General features: G+C 43.9%; 2 protein-coding genes across 8 annotated transcripts in view; one reads left to right on the plus strand and one right to left on the minus strand.

Annotated features, from left to right (window-relative positions):
- Positions 1 to 27199, plus strand: part of LOC135920929 (glutamate receptor ionotropic, kainate 5-like) — a 167822-nt gene that overhangs the window by 10209 nt on the left and 130414 nt on the right. The window lies entirely within an intron of this gene.
- On the minus strand, positions 945 to 25543 carry LOC135920916 (venom serine carboxypeptidase-like). 2 transcript variants are annotated; one of them, XM_065455190.2, is made up of 7 exons: positions 25416 to 25543; positions 18945 to 19019; positions 15187 to 15230; positions 9315 to 9517; positions 7994 to 8324; positions 4900 to 5417; positions 945 to 1727 (listed from the first exon to the last, which is right to left on the minus strand). In XM_065455190.2, the coding sequence occupies exons 2-7, from the start codon at positions 19016 to 19018 to the stop codon at positions 1446 to 1448; spliced, it is 1452 nt and encodes a 483-aa protein (XP_065311262.1). In that variant the 5' UTR covers position 19019; positions 25416 to 25543; the 3' UTR covers positions 945 to 1445. The 2 variants fall into 2 exon arrangements, with proteins under 2 accessions (XP_065311262.1, XP_065311263.1); XM_065455191.1 differs by lacking the exon at positions 25416 to 25543 and adding an exon at positions 20872 to 20947.

Consider the following 27199-nt stretch of genomic DNA (forward strand, 5'->3'; position numbering starts at 1 on the left):
CGTCGCAACTAACCCACGCAAAGTGAGTATCCATGAACATGCTGCAATTCATAGCGCTGTTTTTACAAAGTGTTTTGTTATTTTGTTTCAGTGTTTATTTGGAAAATTGAAAATCTCTGTCTGTGTACTGTACTGCCAAGTTGATAAAGGGGGCAGGACCTCTGTCAAGCTTACGAGCTTTTAGTCCTGTCTCCTTCTCTGTACAAGAGAAAAATAAAGACTGAATTGAAATTGAAATTGAAATTGAAATTACGGGGCCATGAGCCATTGCATTTTTTTTTTGCTTTCTTACGGGGGTATGAGTAATTGCTTACGCGCTTATGAGCCATAATTTGCGGGGGTATGAGCCATTGATGATGATAGAATTTGTGTGCTGACACGAAATTTCCATGGTACCCTAGCCATATACAGCTCCCATGTAAAAGTACAGGCGAAAATCTTTGTTGAGGAACGACGTGGGTCTTCACCGTAAGAAAGGGAGGAAGTCGGGGTCAAGGTGACGGAATCGCAGGCGACGATGGACGCCCGCCTCACGTGAAAACTTCCAGAGCGAGAGCATGTACGTCGTGGGCTCGATGGTCGTCGGTCGGGGTAGTCGAGTCTTCAAACGAGGTGATATGTGGTCGCATGTATTTCTCACTGAGGCGTTGCTACCCGAATCAGTCCCGCAGCATGTGTCCGGCGGTAGGACAGGCGCCCGCTGTGCATGCGGGGCATGCGACTGGTTCAGTGTACAGAGCTTCTTTGACCATATAAGGTCACACTAGGATATGTGCTGAGTCTGCTGACCAGCACACATTTCGATTCATTGTGATTCAACAAAGCGCGCTACAGTTGCCGATTTTGTAGTATTCAAGAGATTGCGAGTTACCTTACGACAGCTATATGTAAATATACATTTAGCTTTCGGTGGATGTCCTTGAGGCGCAGAAAAAAGAAACGCGAAAGAAGAAACCCGTCTTTATTGGGTTAAAACAAACAAGCAGTTCGTGTCAGAAGAAAAACGGGGAGGCTGAGTTGCGATCGCCCCAATCCAACACACCGTCGAATTCAGGACACTCGATGCTACGGGACAGAAATTCTAGGTGCCTTACTACTTGAGCTGCAAGCCCTGTATTAAACGCCGTCAATAGACTGGATAACATTAGTGGGGTCGACATCCACACTGACTCGTTCAACGCTGTAAGGCACCCGAAGAAAGCTTACAAGACGTCACAAAATTCCTGCAGACACGTAGTTTTCACAACTCTTCCCCATTCCGGACAAAAATGCACACTCTCTTTTAAGACCAGAAATCTCATCTGATAAGGTTCCTTCAGAACCCCGCTTTATGCTTTTAGCCCAAAAAACCCTTCAGCCTTCCCGTCGGGGCAAGCTTGCTTTCACCCTCCATGACGGCCTTCGGGTACCCCGCTATTCCGCGATCTGTGATTGATGTGCGTGTTCTACGCTGCAAACGGCTCCTCGTGGATGAATCTGGTGATCATGTCGTACGCTGCCTCCGGCTGGTCGTACGGAAGGATGTGACCTGCGTCCCGAACCAGCACCAGTGTGCAGTTCCTCACGTTCTTAGCGTAGCCATGTATGTGCTGACCGTCGTGCGAACGCCAGATTTTCCGCTCGGCGTTCGACCACTCCTCGCTACCCGACCACTGCAGAGAGTCCATCATTGCCTGGGTTGCAGTGTATGGGACGATGATGTCCAGATGACCGTTGTAGACGAGTACCTTATATGACGAGAAAAAGAAAAGACAATGACAAAAAATGAGACTGCGGAACATAATTACGCGGCATATTTTATAATCGAGAAATAGATTCAGGAAACAGAGGCCCAATTCACAATGTTTTTCCTTTGTGAGCACTGTTTTCTGTATATATGATATTTAGGAGATAGTGGTTCTTTTAAGCAATGTAAGCTACTCTCTTTCACGTATCATTTCGTACAGTGAACAAACACAGGAATGAGAAACTCGCATGAAATACACTGAAACTTACAGTCAACTCACATAAGTCAAACACAGTCAACCTTAAAGTGAAGTCAAACTGAAAGTCACATAAATACTCTAAGGATAGTTTACACAATATGCGTCACATAAAACACGCTGAAACGTAAAGTTCCCTCGCATAAACGCAGTAAATTCAGGAGAGAGCGTGCAGAGATGAGAAAACACGGTATAAGTTCACAGAAAGGCAATTGAAATCAGGCCCAGAAAATGGAACATAAATTCAACTCAAATAAAACACATACAGCGAGTTTTTCAACAGGCGATAAAAGCTCTACTCAGCATTTGCCGAGGATGACGTTCGCCTACAGAACTCTCTCGGGGGGGCGCTAACGTTCGCCTTTGCCATGAGTAGGCTGGCATAGGGGCCGTCTGCCAATGCGCCGCATTCGCTAATACGCACGACGTCACAGTTGGCTGGACGCTCATCCTACGGACCATTTCATTGCAAGAATGCTTTTATGAATACGTGCGCAGTGTATTCGTGGGTACTCTTAGACACCGGTAGAGGCCTGTGCTGTCAGCTCGATTGGCCGCTGCTGCACCTCACCCAGGAATCGCCGTTTCTTCGCAGGTTCTTTGTAAATGCAGGCCAAAAATAACTCAACCTTTGCAGCCCTGTTCGAGTCGATGATAAACAGGGCCCGTACCCACAAAAAGGGAAGAATTCCGCAAATGCTGGTGGTGGACATATGAGTATAGGCGAAGGCGGCCGGTCAATGGCAATCAGTACTTACGAAGAAATAGCTTTGTGGATTCAGACCCAGTGCTCCAGGGAAGCAGGCCACCTCATACTGTCAAAAACGTTCTTAAGCTGAGACTAGGTCTCTTCAATATGATTCATCTGGTCTCGAAACCTTTTTCTTTCTCTACGTCGAAACTCCCGCGTAACGTTTATGGGAGTGCTTCACGCAGCGCCCACAGCGGAGGCATAGAGAACGAAAAAGACTTTCTTTCTCTATGGTGGAGGCACCGTGGCGCTGGCGTAAGTAGCGCGTCGAAGCAAACGCCCGGCGGACGCCACGGGCTTTCTGAGCGTAGGCCCACTTTTGCGCAACGGTCGACTACCATTGCTATCGGCGCCTGACTATCGTCGGCACAGCGTGCCAGATCGCCACCCTGTTTCCGTACAGTGTTCGAAAGTTTAAACGCGAACAATTTCGGAACAGTTACAGCGCCTTGTTTCATTTCCAGTTCCACCTAATTCGTCATTCGTAATGTCCAGCGGCCTAATTCGTAATTAATTCGTAGTTCGTAATTGCGCGTAAAAGGCCTTAGTAGCTGCTTTTAGCCGCTCGCGTTTCTTTATGTACTTTATATCTCTCTCCATGTAGTGACATGTTTCCTGATAGCGACAATGCCTGAGTTGTGGTGTTCTTGCGTGTGGGCCTACTTACGAGCATACTTAACTAACCTTAGAAGAACACTAATGAAGAGGCTAAACTTACTAATTAACTAGACAAAATTCCATCTGGTAACGAACTAAGCTAATTAAACAACAAAACAAACTAAGCTAAGCGACTAATAAACTTAACCAACCACACTAAACTAATTAACGCACGATGTCTAATTAACTAACATAGTAGGTAATTACTAAGCTAATAATGAACTAATAATTAATCAGGCAGTGATTGATTAAGCTAATTCTATAACTCGTAACTGAGGTAAGACAGCTAATTAACTAAACGAAATAATAGCCAACGTAACAGACTACAATAACAAAACTATCTGAACAAATAAACTAATTACATAATAGGACTAATCAACCAAATAACTCTTGTAACTAATCAAGCAAATCGAACTAATTACTTAACTGTTTAGCCATAATTAATTATTTAGACTAGCGAATCACACCAATTAGCTAAGTTATATAACTAACAGTAATACTCATTGGCTAACCTAATAACCTACTCACTTATATTAACTAAGCAAATATGACTAACTTACTAACCAAACTAATTAACTTACCAAACTAGCTAATATAACTAACTAGACAAAGTGCAAGTAGACACAGCCGACCAAAACGGTTTGTGCAAGGAAGGCTACTACGGACCAGGGGGCCACGTGAATCATACAACAGTGCCGCGTATAATCTAAGCAGAAACGCATTGCACGTTAAATTATTTTGCCAAAAGTTTTCATTGCATGTTCCCTCTACAAACATGCTTAAATAAATGTGGGAGAGGCGCCTTTCCTCGTAAAATATTTGCATGATCGCGAAGCTCAGCCATCTGGCGCGCCACACTGTTCCCCTTGTACTCGGGACAACGCCTCTCCCTATACGAAAGTTTCGGGAGATTTCGTGACCAGGAGGAAAGTACAGAAGGACCTTGCTAAAACTGTTTCTGGGAGTGGATACTAGATAATGCTGATAGTCGTCGTATGATTAGCGAAATCGGCAGGTCAATGGCAAGCAACACTTACGAACGAAATGCTCTGAGAATTTGGCCTCATTTGCTTAGCGCCGGTAAAGAAATAATATAATGCTGCCCAGTGAACTAAGCGATGGAATTACTGCGAATGTGATCGGCCATAGGAAATACGCTAAATATTGTGAAGCGACACGAGAACTGCAGCGCACCACAATGCATCGACGCCTAGGCTGGACAGGATTTTTGCATTACATCTGGAAGATGTATTCGTATAACACCCAGGGTCATGATCACCCCAGGAACCATCGTTTTCGCTTACCATCACACAAATGAAGCTACCCATGAGTGCTAGCGTTTGTCACACTATGAAGCTAGATAACCTTGAAACCATGATCGTTTTGATCTCATCATCGTGGCACATAAACGTTTGCAATAGCTCGCAGCTGTGAAGTTGATGTCAAACGAATGATTACTCAGACTCTCAAAGGAACAGCATTCACACCAGTATACGCGAAAATATATACCTTGTAGTTTTCCACCAGCACGGTCAACCGTTCTTTAACGGACTTCATAAGGTCTGCGGCAAAGTGGACCATAACGTCCGATGATCCGCCTTCGAAAGGGATTTGCCCGACGTGAATGGCTTTGCGCACCGTTGGGGTGTCAACGAAATACTTGAACCGCGTTTGCGGCTCGGGTTTCTGAGTCATCAGATAGTTGTAGCAGTACTCGTAGCCCGTGACATTTCCAAAGTACGTAGTTTGTCCAGCGACAGTGCCTAAGATGAGAGAGGTCGTCAGCACAGTAGCTTCCACATAGTTCCCTTCCCGGATCAGGATCGCCGCACGATCGCACTCGTTTTGCATGTGCCTCGCTTGCTGCTTGTCCATGAGCCCGATGTAGTACAGGAAGTCCCCGTAGAGAAGCATAGTAATGGGGTCTGTCATGCCATTACCAATAGCGATGCCCTTGAAGTTGATCGGCACCCGGAGCTTGTCTTTGGACTCGTGCAGGGCGGCGCCGATGCTCGGGACAAATTTACCTGCGTAGAAGCGATGCAATTGAGGGCTAACGTTCACGCATGCGCTCCCACGTAACTTGCACTAGTGGGTAGTCCGTTGACCGCCCAGTAGAGCGCCCAGTAGACTGCCAAGTGTCGCTAGTCGAAGGGACGATGGGTAACAAGCCCTCCTATCACTAAACGGCCTTCGCTAGTGTTGGGTAGGCGAATGAGTGGCCATTGGCCAGGGCACATCTTGATTCGCAAGGACTTTCATGCGCAAAAATGGAATCTTAAGGACGAATACAGGCAGGTCAAGTATAAGGAACGGTATAACAGCGACGGCATGTGTCAGTGACAGAGTTAAATCGCTTCGAATCTGACCACCGGGGCTTGTATTCACAAAAAACCCTTACGCTAAATTTGTTCTTCAAAGATAATTTTGTCCAATTGTGATGCTGGACGTATTAGCGAAGGCAGCCAGCCGCTAGGGAAAAAAACACTTACGATTGAAACACTTTGTGGATTCGACCCCGGATTTCTAAAGTTGTCTCATTTACTTGATAACAGGTCTGCCATTCGTCGATCAGTAGGAAGTTTTGGGCTTGTTGGTACGCCACCTTGAACGTTTTTGGGTGTCGCGCAACTATTACATGCAAGCACACCGAACACTGTGTGTGTGTGTCTTTCTCTTCTCAGCGTCCATGTAATAGTTGCGCTACGCCGTAAAGCTCTCATTCGTGGCAACCTTTCAGTTCACGTTGCACTTTTGTACATCTAATAATTGCGCCTGAAGCGAACACCGCCATTTGATGCCGGGCCTCATGGCGAAAGAATTGCCGATTTATCATTAGAAGTTCAAGAGCACTCTGTGCTTGACCGATGTAACCATTTATGGGCATGGCAAAACGTGACCCATACGCGAGATTCTAGAAGCTCATGGCAAAAGAAAGCAGATAATTCTGCAAACACGCCCTTATATTTTTTGTTAAACAGAAGAAACGCCCCTACACACATGACTAGACAATCCACCGATCCATATCGTGACCACTGTGGTGCTATGTGAACGGTTTAGAACATCCTGTTAGGATTCCTACCCTATAGAGATAAGAAAAATTTATATAAGTCAAATGGACAAAATTGTTCAGGCACTACTAGCGCTGAGAAGCACATTAGGTTCAATGACTTTCCCTTCTAGGCAGCGGCAGGTTTTAAACTTGCTGCTTGCTTATCTTCGGGACATTACCTTGCGTTACGAGCTTTAGGAAATGCTACATATACATTATAGTGACCAAACTTCATTTTTACATCGACTTCATCTGGAATGTAGCGCATCGGACTTCACTTTACGTATAAATACTAAGTCCATCTTTTCCGCACGTTTCTTTCCACCCATTCCCCTTCTCTCATGGGGCGTTTCAATCCCTCATCGCTTCCCTCGTGCAGGTTAGCATGTGGGCGACTGTACACACGGTGGCATGAATCTCTGCGTTTCATTAAAGAGCTTTCGCCCTCTCTCTTCTAGGTTCAATGAAAACTTTCTTTTTGACTTGTTCCTTGTTGCTTTGCTGACTATGCTATCAGGCTTGGCGATCATCCGTGCAAACACTTTGCAAATACAACTTTACTGCAAGTTCTACACACTTCTTTGTCTCGTAAACGCACGATGTGCCACATTTATTTCATTCTTATCATTTTCTCGTCTGCGGTGATGCTCAAGCTAAAAAGAGTTTGCCAGTTTACACATTAATGCACCTTTTATCATTGTGGCGCGTCTAACTCAGGTTGAGTTGTCATGTGCCGTTCAGGCAAAGACACTGCTGACATGGCTCTGCGAGGAGATTCGATGTCAGTTGATTTCCTCGTAGAGAATAGCGCGTACCAGTATAGGGGACTGGTAAAGAATCGGATGGTATGGGAAAAAGATGGGAAATGCAGGAAGTCAAAAAGAAAAATGGAGAGTGAGAAATACAACAGAAGAAATAAAGAACGACATAGCAAAACGAACAGAAACTGTGCCAGTGAAACTCCTTTGAATCAAGCACACGTTCCTCAACATCAGAGGTGACATCCATGTGTGACAGCACCCGAGAGCTGAGCCTCCAGGGAAAGCGCGCACTAAAAGAAAACATTAGGCCGAGCTAGATCGAAAGATCAAGCTTCTGTAATAATGAATTCGTCATTCACAGCAAGAACAGGGCTTTTGTAAGCGAGGAAATGACTGAAATGGAAAATTGGAGAGGTGTTGCCTATTTTGGACTCTGGTACTTATCATGTGATGTCAACACTGGCTGATGCACGGAGAACGGCAGAGCGGAATGTCCCGTGTGGATTACGTCAGCTCGTCAGATTTGGCACGGGTGATTCAAATTGAGGAGCAGCAGCGAGAGCATCAGTGGAAATTTTCTATCCAACGAAGTCATACATTGGTGCACAGGAAACGATGATAGACTACAAGACGAATAGTATATCGCTCTAGCTCAGCTTAATATTTTTCCTTTGGTGTACCCTTAAATTATTACTAAGTCGAGAAGAAATCGTTACGTCCGCCTGTAGCTGGCGACCCCTTCAGGCATTTTCTTACATAACTTTCCGCACTAACTACAGCCGATGCTCACCGCCGTATGATTCTCCGGACATGTAGAAATCGTTGGAGGCGTAGCCACTGAACAGTGTGAAGAACTGTTGCAGGAGCTCGAGCATGTCTCGGCTCACGTCATCCTGGTTGGTCGCGTAGCCATCCTCGCTCTCCGTGAAGCTGAAGCCGGTGCCCGCCGGGTTGTCGATGTACAGCATCGAAATGATTCGTGTCCACGTCAGGTCCCGCATCTGTGGATCGCCGTTCTCGTCAATGAAGTAAGGACCATGTTCCACGAACAGACCTTCGAGTGAAGACGTCCCGGGTCCCCCCTGAAGCCACATCGACACTGGTGCGCTTTCGGAATTTTCCTGCACGCGCACACATACACGCAAAGAAATATAAGAAAAGGAATTCCGTGCCGTAAGCAGCAAATGAATTATCACCAAGGATATCCGTGCGTTTTTTTTTTGGTGCATGCTTTTTTTCGATAAGTCATCGCGCACCATTTGGTATAATTTGCTCGGATATCTGACACCGCAGACATCGTTCAGGTTCACTTTCAGGTTATCAGTTAACGCGGTTATGCCGTTGCTCTAATGATGGAGTTTGATGAACTCCGGCCTCAAGATCGAAGCAGCTCGGGTTCAACTCCTGTTGTTCAACTCCTGCATAAAGGCCTTTTACATATGCCGTTGCTGCTCGGTTATGCATGAGGAGACTTAGCGTTAATATGTTTAATTTCCGCGCTTTACTAAGCATCGCATCGTTCCCAACATCACCTGCAGAACAAATGCGCTCTTGGACCAGCGCTTTTCTCAGCACGAAGGCTTTCCAGTGTGGAGAAGCCAACCGACCAATCGTTCTTCCACAGTGCAGTTAAAATTGTGGTGGCTTAATGTCAGGAAGCTGGACAATGGGTTATGAGGGATGCCTTAGGTGGAGGGCTGTGGATTATCTTTGACCACGCAGAGCTCTTCAGCGTTAAACTAACGTGCGACACACAAGCGTTCACCGCGGCTAATTGCATAGACGGCCTCGAGCTCAGCATCACAACGCCATAAGCACTGAACCATCACTGCGGGTACAGTGCACTTCTCTCGCTAAAGAGCTGAGCGTCTACTTGGGTGCTGTTTAAAGGCTGCTAACAGGAATACTAGGCAATCGCCAGCTTTAGTGGTATATACGAGTAATTTATAACATTTAATCACAGTGAAATATCCGTGCAGTTTTAAGGGGACCAAGGTATCATTTAAGTCTGTGATGTCTGTTTTGTGTGCTTCTAATTGAATTTTGAAAAGGAGAAAAGTGGGCCTTCGCGATGGTGAACACGGAAGTGCGATTGCCATGTTGATACCCACACTGGCGGGAAAGAACCAGAAGAAGAGGTGGTTGCCCAGCTCCTTGTCGACGGTGATGAAGCCCGAGTAGCTGGTCACATCTGGAACGTCACCGATCTTGCCTACCCTGCTTTTCTGCAAGGCTTCTTCGTACTTTCCTGCCTCTATTAGAGGCGTCAGAAAAAGCGGCTCTCCAACATCTTCGTCTTCGCTTGACCTAGAACCTGAACAGAAGGAACACAATGAATTCATGCTGGCACCTTTTCTGGCTTCCATAGGGGCTAGTTCTGGGCCCGATGGGGATAATAATCTAGACTGGTCTAGGTTTATTTTTCCAGAGCAACAGGAACATTATCACGAAAGCACACATTGAAGCACGAGTGAGACGAAGAGTGAGTACTAATAATGAAATTCAACAATTAAATTTGCTGTAAAATAGAAAATTTACAGAGAGCTTTCTGGGCTGATCAGCTACTTTTGCGAGGTCCAACAAACTGATTTACAAAAGTATACAAAAAGACACAATCTGAGGTTGTAATAGGTGCTTGGTTTAGGTGATAAAAGGAAAGCATACATTGATAAATTTCGAGACAGCAGTGGTAGACACCGGACGCACTTTTTGCTTTTTTCTTTAAAGTGCAGGTTTGTGCACTTTTATTTCTTTACGTGCGCCCACTTTGTTCTTGCGTCACCGCTATTGCCAAAACTGTCATTTTGGTGCCTGGAACGTTTGTTGTGATGGCTGGCCCCGAGTCGGACATTTGTTGTTATTGTAGCAAGCCTATATGTCACTACGAGAGCGTGTTAAAATAAAAATAGTGCAACTACTCCTATCACTTTGGGGTATGCTCGGGGATAACGAGCCATTCTGCGAAAACAAGAACTGCTTTTTTTTTCGTAAAGCATTCGTCCGCCGTACATGTAAAACTCGATCGTGCAAAGCGCAGCGGCACATCGAACACAGCTTTCAGCCTTGGTGATATAAATGGTGCTGTTCAATTTACCAAGCTGAACAGAAAACTTGAGTGTCCGATGTAGCTGAGACACCATGGATCGGTAGCGGGATCGAATCCCGGCCATGGCCGCCGCATTTCGATGGGGGCGAAATGCGAAAACAACCGTGTACTTAGATTTAGGTGCATGTTAAAGAACCCCAGGTGGTCCAAATTTCCGGAGTCTTCCACTAGGGCGTGCCTCATAATCAGAAAGTTGTTTCGGCACGTTAAACCTCGTAATTTATTTAATTACCAATCTACTTGCATAGCTAATGTTCCACCTTCAATTATGGTCATATTTCGTTGTTATTTTTATTTGGCCTCTTGCTGAAGTCTTGCCAACTTAATTCGTACTCTATTCTGTTTGTACACCATGTATGGGGCCGAATGAAACTCCTCAAAATGTATTCCAGTAAGTATTTCTATTAGGAATAAGTTGTTTGTTAATGTAAGTTTTGTATGTGTGATGTTCCCTGCTGCCGCCTGCTGTAAAAGATGTCACACCTTCGTCAAGCCTTTCTCGCCTATCGCCTTCAATCAACTCCTGTATTGAATAATAATAATAATAATAACCAAATGAGTTTGTACAAGCAATTTTCATTAGGCTATAAAGATTAAAAGAGCGCACGAGACAGTCAGTGTGATTACGCCACACATAGGTTACGGTAAAAGTTTCCACAAACACATTTACAAAAGTACCAATTGACACTAAGACACAAAAGGAAACTCCGGTATTTATTTTATTTTATTAATTATTTATTAATTTAATAATTTTAGCGGACACATCTCATTTGCGTAATTGAACTCGAGCACAGCTGAAGAGGCGTCCAAATGACTAAACTATATTGGAAAAGCGCTGACTCCGAGACGTCTGTTTGCCAAAACGGGCGTACAAAGAAACTGATATTCCTCGTGATTGTTCACCTACAAACCGCCACATTTTCTTTTGTACTGCTGAAAAGAACTACGTGGATCACCAATGTATTTCGGCGAACAATTAGGTGCAGTGTATCTTGAAGATGCTGTTTTAGAGTAAGGGTTTCTACTAGGCATATGCGCGCTGACTGCTCGTCAGTTTCATATTCGCAGTAGGAAGTTGCCCCGATTACCAAGTAATTTACGGCAATTTGGTTTATTTGTGCTAACTGAATTGACGTCATTACATGTCGTGCAGGTAATACCTACATCGTCAATCGATTCAGCTCAAGAGGTGGAATTGTGCCGTCTGCCAAAAGATATCTGTTCGGGATTAGTTTCGTTGCTTTCCGTATAAAAAGGCAGCGAACTAGGCGTTCTGCGGTGCACGCCGTCTGTTGCCTGAGTTGTTAGGAGCCTGTCTCTCGCGGGAAATGTTGTTGACATCCCGCCATCCGAGCCGTTCTCTATTATTGGGCAGGCCGGTGCAAACAAAATCTGATGTCTATTTTTATATGTACCTAAGAAGGGGGGAAAAAAAAGAACACAGCTCTCTTTTTTTCTCCGTTGCCCACTTTTGCATACTGACAGACAGCGTAGGTATTAGTGCTGCCTTGTGTGGCTCTGGACCAATGTAATGGTGGTGCAAAAGAAAGTGATTTGCAATAATAATAATAATAATAATAATAATAATAATAATAATAATAATAATAATAATAATAATAATAATAATAATAATAATAATAATAATAATAATAATAATAATAATAATAATAATAATAATAATAATAATAATAATAATAATAATAATAATAATAATAATAATAATAATAATAATAATAATAATAATAATAATAATAATAACTTTCTATGGTATTAAATTAGCACCTGCGAAACATACACTAGAGGGCTGAAACATCGTGCCCTTTGTGGCGACTGTACGTTTCTACTGCACGGAAGGTTTCTCTCATGGTCGGGCGGATGTGGAGCGACGTAGGCGCACCGAGGCTGACGCACCTCGCAGCTGCGGCTATGCGGACAGCTCGTCTGCTCTGCACAAAGCGTTTCAATGTACAGATGGTTGCTCCGACATCCTGAACGTTTTCAAAATTTATGACTGGAACGAACATTCGTTGCCTTGGCCCGGATATTATACGGTAATACATTAGCGATAGAGTGGCTAGTAGGGTTAACGGCACGGCACCACTTGTCAGCAGCGGGCTTTTCATGGCAAATGTCAGCGGCCTGGTCAGCTGTCGCATGCGTGAAGTAGAGCTCGTACGTATGCATTGTCAGAGGCGCGGTGGATCGCAACTCGTGCTATAAAGGATTCAAACACCGTGTTTTGTTCTGTTTTGGTGGTTAGAGGGGCACTTAAGACAAACGGTAACTTGAGCTGCAAATTCGTAGATAACATTTTTGTAATTGTGAATTTGTCAGCCTTGGCGGAAGTGTAAACTTGCTTCTCCAGAAATAAAGCGAAAATACTGCTCTCGCATCAGCTTATGTGACGCCATATATTGGCAGTGTATTCTGGGTGCTCTATAAATAACTATTCGAGAACAACGAATGAATATATTGTGTCCGTGAAGGGATGAAACTCCAGCTAGCAGCTTTTGTGTGTCCACTGCCGTTATCATTGCCCGAGGATTTCTTAAATACGCGAGAACGCCGTGAAACTTACAGCATCCCTTCTTGCTGTAGCATCTCAGTCTACTTAAAAACAAAACAGAAACGCAAGAAATTGACGCAACTTCTCGCATTATACTGACGCTTCCTTGCTACGAGCGAGCGTTGTTCGTTGTTTACTGCTTGTGTTCGTGTAATGGAGATGAGCTTTCTGACAACACGAGGCAGGTGGTCGGGCACGGAAGAAAGCGCGTAGCTTGACAGGCAAAAAATGATATATGTGTCGCGTTCCTCATAGTCTGACTTATAGGTTGTTGAAAATGGGTTTCTATAATGTTCGCAGGTATTTCACAAACACTTCACAGATAGTCACATTAAACAAGAAAACATAGAGGGAGAAAATTGAGTTCTTGCACACTTCTGCAATACCGCGTGACAAACGTGACACGCCATCGAAGCCAAAGACACGCGTGTGTGTGCATGACCGCTCTTCTGGTTGGATGACTGCAGCTGTAGATTCTGCTGCGGTGCCGCACTGTGGCGTGAAATGAAGCGTATCAGTGTGGCGCCTGTTTGACAAAAGAGAAGCGCTACACCGAATACGTGAAACCTGCAGTGCGGTTGCTTACGAGAGTTAAATATAGAAAATCTGTTTTGTTTCCATTGACTTGTTTTTGTCCTCCACAAACTTCGTATTGAGATGTAAAAAAAAAGAACATTATGCGTAATAATGATCAATAGCCGGGCAAGGCGAACAAGAGTTAAGGATCGCCAGTCAGCCTCTAGAGTCTGTGAAGGAGTACATCTACCTAGGTAAATTAATCACAGGGAACCTTGATCATGAGAAGTAAATTCACAGAAGAATGAAAATGGGTTGCAGTGCATACGGCAGACATCATCAGCTCCTGACTGGAAGCTTACCATTATCATTGAAAAGGAAGGTGTACAATCAGTGCATCTTACCGGGGCTGACATTTGCATGGGGCAGAGATTTGGAGACTGACAAAGAAGCTTGAGAACAAGTTAAGGACCGCGCCAAGAGTGATGGTGCGAAGAATGCTAGGCATAACCTTGAGAGACAGAAAGAGAGCGGTTTGGATGGGAGAACGAACGGGTATAGTGGATATTCTAATTGACATTGAGAGAAAAAAATGGAGCTGGGCAGGTCCTGTAATGCGCAGGTTAGAAAACCGTTGGACCATTGGGGTTACAGAATGGATACCAAGAGAAGGGAAGCGCAGGCGAGGACGGCAGAGGACTAGGTGGGGCGATGGAATTCGGAAATTCACGGGCGCTAGTTGGAATCGGTTGGCGCGGGAAAGGGGTAATTGGAGATCGCAGGCAGAGGCTTTCGCCCTGCAGTGGACATAAAATAGGCTGATTATTATTATTATTATTATTATTATTATTATTATTGTTATTGTTGTTGTTGTTGTTGTTGTTGGTGTTGTTGTTATTGCAAGGGGTGGTTTGCCAGAGCTGTATTTCACCTACACCTCGAGGACGCTGGCAAGGACTGAAGCGACGACGTATTGCGCGGATGATTCGCAGAAAGTGGAAGACGAGAACGGTGCACCTCATAGTCATATCATGGTTTTAGCACGCAAGAAATTTATTTCAATTTAAAACCAGAACGTCTCGCGTCCCTTCGAGTGGTTGCAAAAGCGTACAAGTGCTGATCTTGCGCTTTGAGCGCTGAATTAGTTGACTGCTGGATATGTTTCTTGAAAAGGTTAATTTTCCTTGTAACGTACGATACGAACTCCGTTGTTTCGCAAGACGCCTCTTTGGTTTACCACTGCGAAGGTGTACCTACACGTAACAAAGAGGAAAAGAGAAATAGCAGCTGTCGTCGAATTAGTAGGTTAGCGGCTGGCAATATTTTCGTTATCTTCTCACGCATGGCGCATATCGGTTTTTTAAAAGTGCAAGAAAGGCACGCATGTATTGTTGCGCCCATTCTCATGAACGCCTGAGTACAGCGCATGAAGGAATGATAAAAGAGCATGCATGGATTGAATGCGTCAACAGTAATGTGCCAATCAATCATGCGACACATTTGTTTTTTGTTTCAGGAGCAGTATTGATGCATACAGTATCATAAGAAACATGTGAATTTTTATGAATGGAATGCAACAGCATAAGTGCCGCACGAGTCCGCTATAAAGAAATATGTAAGAGCTATAAGGCTTTTTGATGCTAACTTCTGCCCCATTCGTGCTATTCTGTCACTGCTACGGCATCCGATAAAAGATATATCGATATCTGATGGTACCTGATAACTTCTCCTGTATACATTTGGGACCATCACTGCAGAAAGCAGTGACCGCCATTGACAGTATTATTGTTCTTACCTTCATTTGCAGCGGTAATGTAACGCCGTGATAGCTTCTTGTGCCTGAAAAATCAAATAATGAAAAGCAGTGTTTTAGATGTTAACATCCTGCAGTTTCTATTCAACGCTTTTCACCAAGAGCCGTCAACATGCTGTGCCCGAAAGCAGGGAGAAATACTACGCGGGGCTTTGGTTACTCTGTATATGACTAACGTCTTACATTATTTGTGACGTGCGGCGATTCGTTCGCGACGATTCTGTACGCAGAGAAGCCCACGTAGGCGCAGTTTGTTAATTCTATTAATCAATGAAACTATGTACAGGTGCGAAAGTGCGGGACCACAGTCATTTGCGAAAACAAAGTTAGCTTCGCTCGGGATGGCAGGACCCGCCGTGAAGTAGAATATCAGAGAAGTACCTTGGAACGTGAAGGAGACCCGTCATTAAGGATAAAGAAAAAATACTTGAAAGAGTAAGCATGTGCTCATACCAAATTTTCTTTTAAACTGAAAGGATACGTTTCGTAATTTGTCATCATCATAATCGTCACCGTCATCATTGTCATCATCAACTTGCGCCGGCGAATTCCTTAATTTCATCACCCTACCTAGTCTTCTGCTGTCCTCAACTGTGCTTCCCTTCTCTTGGCATTCCATCTGTAACACTAATGGTCCACCGGTTATCTAAGCTACGCATCACGTGACCTGCCCAGCTTCATTTCTTTCTCGTAATGACAATTAGAATATCGGCTATCCTCATTCACTCTCTGGTCCACACCACTCCGTTCCTCTCTCTTAACGTTACGCCTAACATTCTTCGTTCCATCGCTCTTTGCACGGTCCTTAACTTGTCCTCGAGATTCTTTGTCAATCTCCAATTTTCTGCCCCATATGTTAGCACCGGTGGAATACACTGATTGTACACCTTTCTTTTTAATGATAATGGTAAGCTTCCAGTCGGGCTCTGACAATGTCTGCCGTATGCGCTGCAACCCAATTTTATTCTTGTGTGAATTTCCTTCTCATGATCAGGGTTGCCTGTAATTACTTGACCTAAGTAAACGTATTCCTTCACATGCTCTAGATGCTGACTGGTGATCCTGAACTCTTGTTCTCTTGTCAGACTATTGATCATTATTTTTGTTTTCTGCATATTAATTTTCAACCCCACTCTTACACTCTCTCTGTTAAGGTCCTAAATCATTTGTTGTAATTCGTCTCCAGTGTTGCTGAACAGGGCAGTGTTATCTGCAAACTGAAGGTTGCTGAGATATTCGCCCTTGGTCCTTACTCCTAATCTTTCCCAATTTAATAGCTTGAATACTTTTTCCAAGCATGCAGTGAATAGCGTTGGAGCAGTTGTGTCTTCTTGTCTGAACCCTTTCTTTATAGGTGTCTTTCTATATTTCTTGTGGAGAATTAAAGTCGCCGTGGAATCGCTGTAGATATTTTCCAAAATATTTACATAAGCCTCCTACACTCCTTCAGTACGTATTGCCTCTATGACTGCTGGTATCTCTACTGAATCAAACGCCTTTTCGTAATCTATGAAAGCCATACAGAGAGGCTGATTGTACTATGTAGATTTCTCGATTACCTGATCGATTACACGAATGTGATCCATTGTACAGTATCTCTTCCTGAAGCCAGCCTGTTCTTTTGGTTGACTGAAGCCAAGTGTTGCACTTATTCTATTGGAAATTCATCTTGGTGAATATTTTATACAGTACTGGAGGTAAGCTATTTGGCTTTAATGTTTCGATTCTTTAACATCTCCCTTTTTGTGGATTAGTATGATGTTGGCATTCTTCCAATTTCCTTGGGACCATTGAAGTAGTGAGACATTTCGTATAAAGGGCCGCGAGCTTTTCAAGCATCTTTGACTAAATCGACTGTTATTCCATTTTCTCCTGCCGCTTTTCCTCGTTTGACGCCTTGTAAACCCTTCTAACTTCATCGCTAGTTATAGAAAGAGCCTCTGTAGCCTGTGATTCTTATTGTTTATTATTTCTTTGACGTAGTTTCGGCCATCACTGTGAGAGCAGCAATTTCTTGAATCGATGCTACGCCCTCCCTCTTTCCCCTTTTTATCACTTTTACTTTTCTCATCATCTGCAACTCATTTTTTTTTCAGGACTTAGTAATGGGAGTGGCTCTGCATTTCATGTTTTAAGATGAAAATCAACATGTTTCAGGTACTTTTTATTAGCTACAAGTTACAAAGCAAATAGTCGGTAAAATTTAGGCTGAAGAAAAGGTACAGACTACAATTTGTAGCGAATAAACTGTATTTAAAACATTTTGTTTTTCGTATTCAAACATATGGAGCCTCTCCCGTCACTGTTCTTGCCATTGTGAAAGAAAAATGCCCGAGATCCGACGTGCCCTGTTGGAATCTATATACAGCGAAGCTTAAGAGGCAGTGTTCACGCGAACCTTCTTATCTGGCTCAGAGATGCCCCTAACGAGGAGCTCTGCAATGCAATGCACCTTTGAACGCAACCAGCATTATAGAAATTGAAAGAGGCTATCTGGCTTTCTGCGCCATTTGTTTGGCGTACCCGACCTCCCCTTGGAGGCGCAGATGCGACCGTCCACGTGTTTGCCAGGCGGCGGAACGCATGCGCAGCATGAGGTCATTTCCTCCGGTGCCCTAGCTCCCGTGTCATCTCCCGTGTCCCGTGGTTTATATTGCATCGACGACGAAGAAATAAAGAAGTTGTTAGCGTCAGTGTGCCGTATCTTCCTTTTGTGGTCCGTCTTAGGTGTTTGTGCTGTAAGTTTAAGTTGCTTGACTAAGCCATTCCAAATTAACAGTGGCTTGTATAATGAGGCCGATCAGTGGTATTTTGCATGGACTAGCACACAATTATGATAAATGTCAAAGTACTAAATTAAGAAATTGGGACTCAACACACAAACAAGCTACATAATTTAGTGTAGTTATTGGGCTGTATTTCCGAGCAGGCTATTAAAAATTACCGTATTTTACGAACCAGAGCCAACCTGCTCATTATGAGACGTGCCGTATCGAGTAACCCCGGATTAATTTGGACAACCTGGGTTTCTTTAACATGCACCTAAGTCTAAGTACACGGGTGCTTTTGCATTTTACTCCCACTGAAATGCAGTTTTGTTTACGACTAGATTTGCGAAAGTTTCGAACAGGATCCCCCCTATATTTTTACAGTGGGCACTCTTTAAATGGAGCCTCAAGGGGCTAGGGAAATTGGTTCCATTTACCAGGCGTTCTATTTAGTGCGAGACATTGCAGAGAGCCAACCAACCATCAGGATGGTGTCCTGTTTAAGCTCACTTCTCTCCAAAAGCCACTGTTGATGTAGCTTCAAGTAATTTTGTTACGCTATAGCGCTATAGCGTAACAAAATTACATGAAGCTACATCAACAGTGGCTTTTGGAGAGAAGTGGGCAACCAAAATGGCATTCACAATTAGTCTACACTAACGAAGTACCAAAGCATTGATAAAATAAAGTTATTTGCGAAGAACAGTTGCTGAGCGCTTGAGCGTCGGTTTATCACTAAGCTTGGTCTCAATTTTGACTGGCGAATGCGGCCACAGTACTTTAGCACTTTAGTGTGGCTGCACGAGACAGTAGTTTAATTACTGAGGATATAATGAAGACCACATGAATGTTAATACGGTGAGTATATTCAACGTGCGGTCGGGGTCAGTGATGAGTCTAATAGTTGCCAAGATACTACTGTGACGAAGCATATTCTCTAAAATAGGCACTAAATTACACAATAACACTTACCCATAGTCGTGCTTTTCGCAGACGCTAGATGAAAAAGCGATGCTGCATAGCAGGAGCCCGAGCGCAGTTTTCATTCTGAAAATGGTTATCGCGCAAGAATAGGGCGAACTTCAAGCAAATAACAATGCCGTATTAACTAAAGTGTTTTATTTACGGGGCGGGTGATTTTACTTTCAGAACAAAAAGGACTTCCCCTTTTAGTTGACAAGCACATTTTCAACAAGGGGCTTCGAACCTATCGTCGCAGGAAGTGCGAGACAAGTTCACCGGAAGTTCATCCCATTTGTCAAGCGAAACACGCCGCTCGCAACTGACGTTCTTTGCCAGCAACACTCGTAACATTGCGTACATTATTGCTTTTCACTCCGACATGACGACGAAATTGCTAAGGTGTCCTGTTTCTGAGTACGATATCACTTCTTTTTGTCGCTAAAATGTTGCTTTAATAGCAGGCACATGGCCGGTTCGCTGTTGGGCGGAAGTTCGAAAGGGTTTGTCGTCACCCAGTACATTTTCATACCCTTCCTTGAAAAACACTGGCGGCAGTATTTCCCAGGCGCCTTTTATGCATGGAGCTCGAACACTCTATTTTTCTGTGACTGCATTCCCCATACTTGTTAAAATTCCATATATGTGTCAACGTTCGTCTAGAACTGCAGAGGCCGAATTCGCGATTCAAAGTCGTAAGCATTGATAAAAATAATCTATCTACAGTGTCTTGCGCACACAGTAAAATACTTCACAATAGTCCTGTATGGGATTTAAATGTGATTATGATGTGTTATGACGTATGGAATGTTTTGAAAAAAAAAAAGCTGAGGTAGATGAACGTCTGAGCATTCGCTGGCATCGCCAGTATGTCGTTCTGCAGATGACGCCTTTCCTTTGACCTTTTTTTTCCGGTAATAATTTATGCAAGCGAGTTTCCGATATAAGCTGTTTTGCTCTCAAAGCAAATTCGATACGATCGGTTTATCTTCCATATTTAAAACATTGTTTTTTGGAGTTAGTTAGGGAGTTTACAGTTGTCAATAAACTTGAACCCACTGAAATATTTCATTTTTTTACGTTTCCTCGTTGACTTTTCCTTGAGTTGATGCGCGAAAGCCGAAACGGGCTTAGAAATGAATTTTGAACAGTCTGCAGCCATACGATGTTAAAGAAAAATTGGGTCTAAAATAATGCGAATTAACGATTAGAGACGAAGTTGATATCAATTTCTTTTAAAAGGAATTTTTTATTTTTAAGAACACATTACTCAACGTCCTTGCACAGACTGCCTTACCTGTGAGGAGATAAATGTGCATAGACTAGGTTATGGCTCGAATAAATCTACTGAAATGTGTGTAACTATGGGAAAAAATCTCACCATTCGCCACGTTTACGCGGTGATTGGCTATGTAAAACTGTCCCCACCTAAATGACAAGATGTCAGAGTGACAGTTAGACCCTAGAATTGTCGCTGACTGAGTCCGAACTCCTTACCATCATCGGTCGTTAAATATCTTATGATCTGTCGTATCACTAGATTCTTCTTTCTGGGTGTCTGACTCCGTCATTGAACGACAAAAGCATCGCGCATGAGCGCATTATGCCGTTTGTGTAAGATTTTAACCACAGCATCATCAGATTGCGCAATTTTTTAACGAGTGACATGTTCACGTTCACGTCGGAAAATAGTGCGCCCAGGTTTCAGTTAGTTCGCGCATATGTGGCTTTTCAGCAGTGAGTTTAACATCCAGTGGACATCGCACTATAGCTATGTCTGACTGCTAACTGGACTACCCCAATACGGCGCTTCGCTTGGATGGTTCCAAAGATACAATACACTTTTGCCTTCATCGACGCCATACTGAAGCAGCTATAGACGTTACAAGCACCAGGATAACGAAGACAAAAAAATCGCCAGCGTTGTGGCACGACTTACGTGTTTGACACGTTATAACAGTTCGTAAAAGCTGTTTTTCTGATCCACGAAGAAGCTTTGCACACACCGCGTTTAACTAGGACTCATGCTTTGCAGTGAGCCCAATATTGTAAGTGGGACGAAAAAGCGCAGACAGGGTACGTCGCACTGTGACCCGCCAAAGTACAGGCAGCCGGTGTGCATCCGCTGTCGCATTTTTCGACCTTGCCCGGACAACTGCAAACAGCTGCTGGCGCCAAAGACGCGGCACAAGGAAAGGGCGTTGCTGGTGCGAACGCAGTTTGTAGGTATTATTTTTTAACCGTGCGTATCTAAACGACGAGAAAGTTATCCCAATTCTGCTGTCCTCACAACACAGTCATGGAATCGAACAAAAAAATTATAGATATATATATATATATATAAATGATTTATTTATTTCGAAAATTACATACAAATACGAGCCTGCCCAAGCCAACAATGGGCTTGTGGGGCAGCGCTCGGCAGAATGGAGCAAGCCAGGGAGCGGCACAGTAAATCAGTTATGTACAAAACTCAAAAATAAAACTAAAGAAAGAAAGAAAGAAAGGAAGAAAAGAAACCAAATTACACATACAAATCAAAAATATAAGATTTAACTTCTTTCCGTGTGCTGGAAGATAAAACTTTATCTGGCAGGTCATTTAATACATCAGGTACATAGAAGGCACGGACACGTTTGCCATATCTTGTCCTTACTCTTGGTAAGGTAAAGCGGTAACGTGTACGTAATGCTCTGGCGGGGACATACGGGAGGCAGAACTCATTGTTCCATATATACAAAAGGATTACCGTTTCTTTGAATAACAGCCTGAACGAGGGCATGTGCGAGCATGAAAAAAGACTGGAATTGTTAGTAATGTGCACACCATACATCACCGCCCGAATTATGGATTTTAGTAAAGAATCAACTTTATTGCGCCAAAACACTGAACAGAAATAAAAAGAACAGATTCCTTATCTTAGCACACTGTACGCTAATGCATGTGCTATTGTTTTCCTTACGTAAATTGGGCATAGTGCTTTAATAGAATGCAGTAGGCAGGCTATTTTGCGCAGCCTTTCACAAACGTTAGCCAAGTGAGTGTTCCAGGACATGTTAGAATCGAAATGAACACCGAGATAATTGACACTTGAGAGGTATGGAATAGGAGAGCAAGAGCAATTGTTACACAGAGGAGAATGAAGAAACAGTGGAGTGATGACAGGGATAGATTTCAGTGGATCGTGAAAACATACTAATTTAGTTTTATTCTGGTTAATAGAAATTAAGTTTTTACGGTACCAACTGATAACATTTGTAGTGTCAGTTTGTAATTCAGCCACGGCTTGATGGTAATTAGTGTGACGAGATACTAAAAGCGTGTCATCTGCGTATTGAAACACCCGACAGCGAAAAATTGCTTGACTGAGATCATTAACGTACAAGTTGAATAAAAGGGGAGCTAAAATCGACCCTTGGGGAACTCCAGCGCTCAACTGTCTAGGTTTGCTTTTAATATTTCCGAGAACTACTACTTGAATTCGACCGTGCAAATAATTCTTAAGGAAAGTTAGAAAAGGCCCTCGGAAGCCATAGCTATGAAGTTTACAAAGTAAAATTTCATGGTTGACGGAGTCAAAAGCTTTTGATACGTCTAGAAATAATGCACAAGCGAATGCACTAATTTCAAGAGTACTATTAAGGAAATCGGTTAATTCATCTAATGCTAATCTAGTACCACGCCCACAAGTAAATCCGTACTGATTAGGCGACATTATGTTGTGCGCGTCAATGAAGCTCTGCATTACGTGAAAAATATGCTTTTCAAGTATAAGAGCAATGCACGAAAGTATCGAAATTGGCCTGTAGTTTGTGACAACATTGACCTGTCCGCTTTTGAAGAGGGGAACTACAAGCGCTTCCTTGAGGCCAGGCGGTATTTCTTTCGTGGTTATAATGTTATTTATAATTGCTAAAAGAACATTCCTCAGGGCCTCAAAATTTCTGCGAAGGACGTCCACAGATACACCATCTAATCCAACCGACTTGTGCTGTTTTAAGTTAAATAAGATGTAGCGAATATCATCCTCGGTACACTCAGGTAGGAATGCAGAGTCAACTACCGATTGTGGCATACAATAACTAGCCGTATTACCGGACAAGCTTGCTGCAGTAGACGAGAAAAAGGAATTAAATTGGTCTACTAACGTTATAGATGGTGGACCGAAATTCTTCGCAATAGTTTGGTATGGGCCTTTCCGGGGACGACCCCTTAATTCGTTAACCACGGACCAAGTCTTGGACGGGTTTTTTCTAAATTCAGAAAATTTACCTTGGAAGTGCTGTCGCCTGGCACCTCTAAGCACAGCAGTGACTTTATTGCGAGCCATCTTATAAGCTTCACGAAGATACTGATTATTAGGTGAGCGCCGACAACGCGCCCAGGCTAGTTCTTTTTCAGCTAACGTGGTTAGAGCATTTCCATTTATCCACGGGCATTTCGGCTTTCGTTGCTTTAAGACGACTACGTTTTTGCAAGAGTGCACTGCCTGCGTATAAACGGCAATAAAAGATTTATACAGGTGACTGGCAGGAACTTCTGCTAGGAAATATTTCCAGTCGTAGCCTTGCAACAACGAGTCCAGCTTCCTTTTATCAATAACCTCTATCTGTGATACTGGGTTGTTAGCCGCAGCATGCTGAGACGATAGAAAGCTACACCCAACATAGAAGTGATCGGATAGCTTTTGCTCAATAATAAACGGAAGTACCTGGTCGTTCTCAGTGCGAACGTTGACGTGATCTATGCATGAAGAAACAAGCGATGTACCCAAAATTTCGACACGTGTGGGAAGGTTGATAATAGAATCTATTCCAACGTCAGCAAGCGTGTTCAAGTAATCAGCTACAATGTGTCGTTCTTTCTTCAGCACGTCAATGTTAACATCACCTATCATGCACACGTGACCAGATGGAAAAGCAAGTAGATGCAATTCGTCCACAAACTTTCTAACACTTTGATTTGGCGGCCTATAAATAGCGAGCAATGTGATGGCAAAAGATCGTGTTTGAATACGAAGGGCTAGCGATTCAGCACTTGTGAAAATTATGTTCAGAGGACTTGAAATCCAACAATTTTTGATGAAAATGGCAATTCCACCGCCACGGCCGTCCTTGCGCGTCAAAAAATGATTGTGATAACCTTGGAGTTGAAAGAGACCAGTATGTTCCTGCCCAATATTAATTTCAGTTAAGACAAAAACATCAGCTACATCACGTACTGCACCAGCGTGGACACAAAATTCATTCCAGTGCTTGCGAATACTACGCACGTTTGCATGAAAAACAGTGAATGTGCCTTCACCTGGTTTTAAAAGAACAGAAAAAGAAGGAAAGTCTCGAAATTGTTCGCACGAAGCCATGAATCAGGAAAAAGATTACAACAGACAAAGCAGAGGATAAGAGGTCAGACTAGCCGAGACAAGTCACAAGGGCTCATTATGCGCACAACTGGGTCACCCTCCTTCTTACGGGCATAAATTTTGCCATGTTTCACCCATACGAACTTGAAATCGGCCTCTTTGGCCTTAGTCTTTGTCTCCCAGAACAGTTCTCTGTTGTATTTCGTCAAGTTTTCGACAAAGAAAACCGAGGGCTCATTTTCCTTCGCCAGAGATTTCAGTTTCTTTCGCTTTGCCAGCCAGCTGTCACGTATGCCCGCCGAAAGGAAGCGCACTAAAACTGGAGCTGTTTTGCTCTTCCTGGGCAACCGGTGCACAGCTACTACGTGACCTGGCAGGAATGAATCAATGCCTAGTTGAGCGGCCAGTTCAGCAACAGTAGTAGTCAAGTTTTCACTAGGAAGTTGGGGTACGTTATGAATTTCGAGGTTTGAGGACCTACTATACTGTTCAGAGGCATTTATTTCTCCTCTAAGGTCTTGAATGACAGCTGCCTGAGAAGCGACCTCATCCTCAAGTACCATCACCCTAGAAGACAATTCAGTGACCTGTTTCTCTCTTGTTGCTGATCTTTTCAGCAAGGAATCATATTTATTTGAAAGAAAGTCGACCGAGTCGTGTATTTCCTGCATTTTTGTTTTCACTACTTCGATCTCGGACTTGAGGCACAACAGTTCGTCTATTTTCGACGGAACCAGGGAAAGAGATTCAACTTTCGCACGAATAGAATCCAGCAACGACAGCTTTTCAGCAATAGCTGTTAACTGGCTAGAACTGCCTTGGGAAGAATCCGCTGATCTACATGTTTTACACCGCCACTTTTCCCTCTTTTTCGGGCCCATCGACAAGAATGTGCCTTCAGCCACACCTGAGCACTCTTGACCGAGGTGATACAACGATGCACAGTTAGAGCATTCCATACATCGGTCTTCGCCGGCAAAATCAACCCCTCATTGAGCACAATCTTTTCCTTCCATCACACATGCGCACAAGAGAACACACGCGGTAGATCAAGCAAATGACAGTTTTGCAGTTGGCGGCATGGAATGTACAGAAAAGTTGCTACAGTGAAACCAGCTCACCTGCAGGAACAGAACAAATCGTTTTAGGGCCGGCTCTGGACGTGCCGCCAACTGCGCTTGCTGCTTGCAAGCGATGCGTTTTTATGGGGACGATGACGCGCTTGTTGATCAGAGCACCATCTTGTGACGCGAACCGAAGTCAAGAAGAACTGGAAAAGTTCCACGTTTTTCAGCAGAGCTGCCACACCGTCGAAGCCATCCGTGCAAAAGAGCATCCGACATCCGATGAACCACTTGAAACTCTTGTGACGTAGTTGCGCACCTGCAGGAGCAGAACAAATCGTTTTAGGGCCGGCTCTGGACGTGCCGCCAACTGCCTAATGCCTGATGATGATGACCCAGCACGTTCGACGAACGGCGACTGAATTCACTGACATAAAAGTGCGTTCTATACCCGGCGCGCGGTAAATGCTCTTTCCCTTAACTCTGCTGAGCTTCGTAATTGGCTAAACATAGCGATATGCGTCACTGCCGCGTCTTTGCGGGAATCTTGAATTTTAGTGGTCAAGGGGCGTCCCGTGGTGTTTAGCGCTTAAATCCCTTTAATTTCTGGGTGTGCATATGAAAAGGTTGCTATTGAGGAATAAGGTGAGAATACGGGACAAACATTATGCTGATCCCACGCGCTCTGGGAATCGATGTTAAGCGAAGCATTTTGCGGGTAGCTGGCTGTTCAAAACCGCTTGAGTTTTTCGAAGAGCTACGAGATGTACCAACGTGTTCGTATAAGGTAAGCAGTTGTGTTTGACGTGCGCCTGTATGCGAACGGTAGAAGCAGGGCGACGACCGAATATTCTTTTACAGCGAAGGTGTATGCCTCTACCGTCCAAAGAAATTTTCGTGTCGTTGACGTGTTAAAGAAAAAAACTTCCCATACGTGGGCTGATCCCGGAGATAGTGCAATGCCGGGCCGACCCACGGCGTAGGTGAAGTAGGCGTTAAGCACTGCCCATACGTGGGCCGATTCCGAATATAGTGAAATGCCGGACCGACCCGCGACGGAGGTGAAGCAGGCATTAAGCCCTCCCCATACGTGGGCCGATCACGAAGATGGTGCAATGCCGGGCCGACCCGCGGCGGATGTGTAGTTCGCTATTAAGGGGCCGAGATACACAGCTTCGCAAGTCATCCTTCTTCGCAGAGTGGAAGGGCACTGATATTATTTTTTGTAAAACAAGGTGACACAGGAACCTACCTGCCAACCACATAGTGCTTAATATGATCCAAAGAATGCTTCCAATTAAGACGAGCTGATAGCGGAGTCATTTGAGTTAGTAAAGCTTCTAGAATAATTTAAGTGACACTGTAGTTTCCTCGCTAATCGCTTTTGGCTACGCGAGATCGCCTCTAAATTCAGACGGGTTTTCATAGACTTCCGTACTTCAAACTTCGCACGTGATTTGGAACGGGATTTCGACCACTGAAAACAGCATCACTCATTTAGGATAGGGGGTTAGGGGAGAGTGGAGGCTAGGCGTGTGTAATCTATTTTCTCCTACACTTTTAAATAATCGTCTGTTCGGTAAGACATTCGCAAAAAACTGCCCCTTTCGCCTTGTTTGTGCTCACGGGCGCTTATGGATGCTACGCCATACAGTCAAAGCTGATTAACGTGTACTGGTACATCTACATGATACCGGTAGCATTTCTAAATCTGATTAAGTTTCGGTTACATATTTCTACTACATTTATCTTACACCACAAAATGGTAACCACGTCGGTACGTCCCAGTGATAGCAAGTGGTCCTACCGCTCAATATTCTATGGACAGAATTTGGCGCTCT

The sequence above is a fragment of the Dermacentor albipictus genome, chromosome 4 (genome assembly GCF_038994185.2).
Source record: "Dermacentor albipictus isolate Rhodes 1998 colony chromosome 4, USDA_Dalb.pri_finalv2, whole genome shotgun sequence".
Lineage (NCBI taxonomy): Eukaryota > Metazoa > Arthropoda > Arachnida > Ixodida > Ixodidae > Dermacentor > Dermacentor albipictus.

Excerpts from the sequence above, each read along its gene's own strand:
- LOC135920916 (XM_065455190.2), bottom strand. The coding sequence starts at position 19,018 with ATGAAAACTGCGCTCGGGCTCCTGCTATGCAGCATCGCTTTTTCATCT. Across the intron at positions 8,325-9,314 it reads TCTGGTTCTTTCCCGCCAGT|GAAAATTCCGAAAGCGCACC; the intron begins GTGGGTATCAAC and ends GTGCGCGTGCAG. Across the intron at positions 1,728-4,899 it reads TGCTGGTGGAAAACTACAAG|GTACTCGTCTACAACGGTCA; the intron begins GTATATATTTTC and ends TCGTCATATAAG.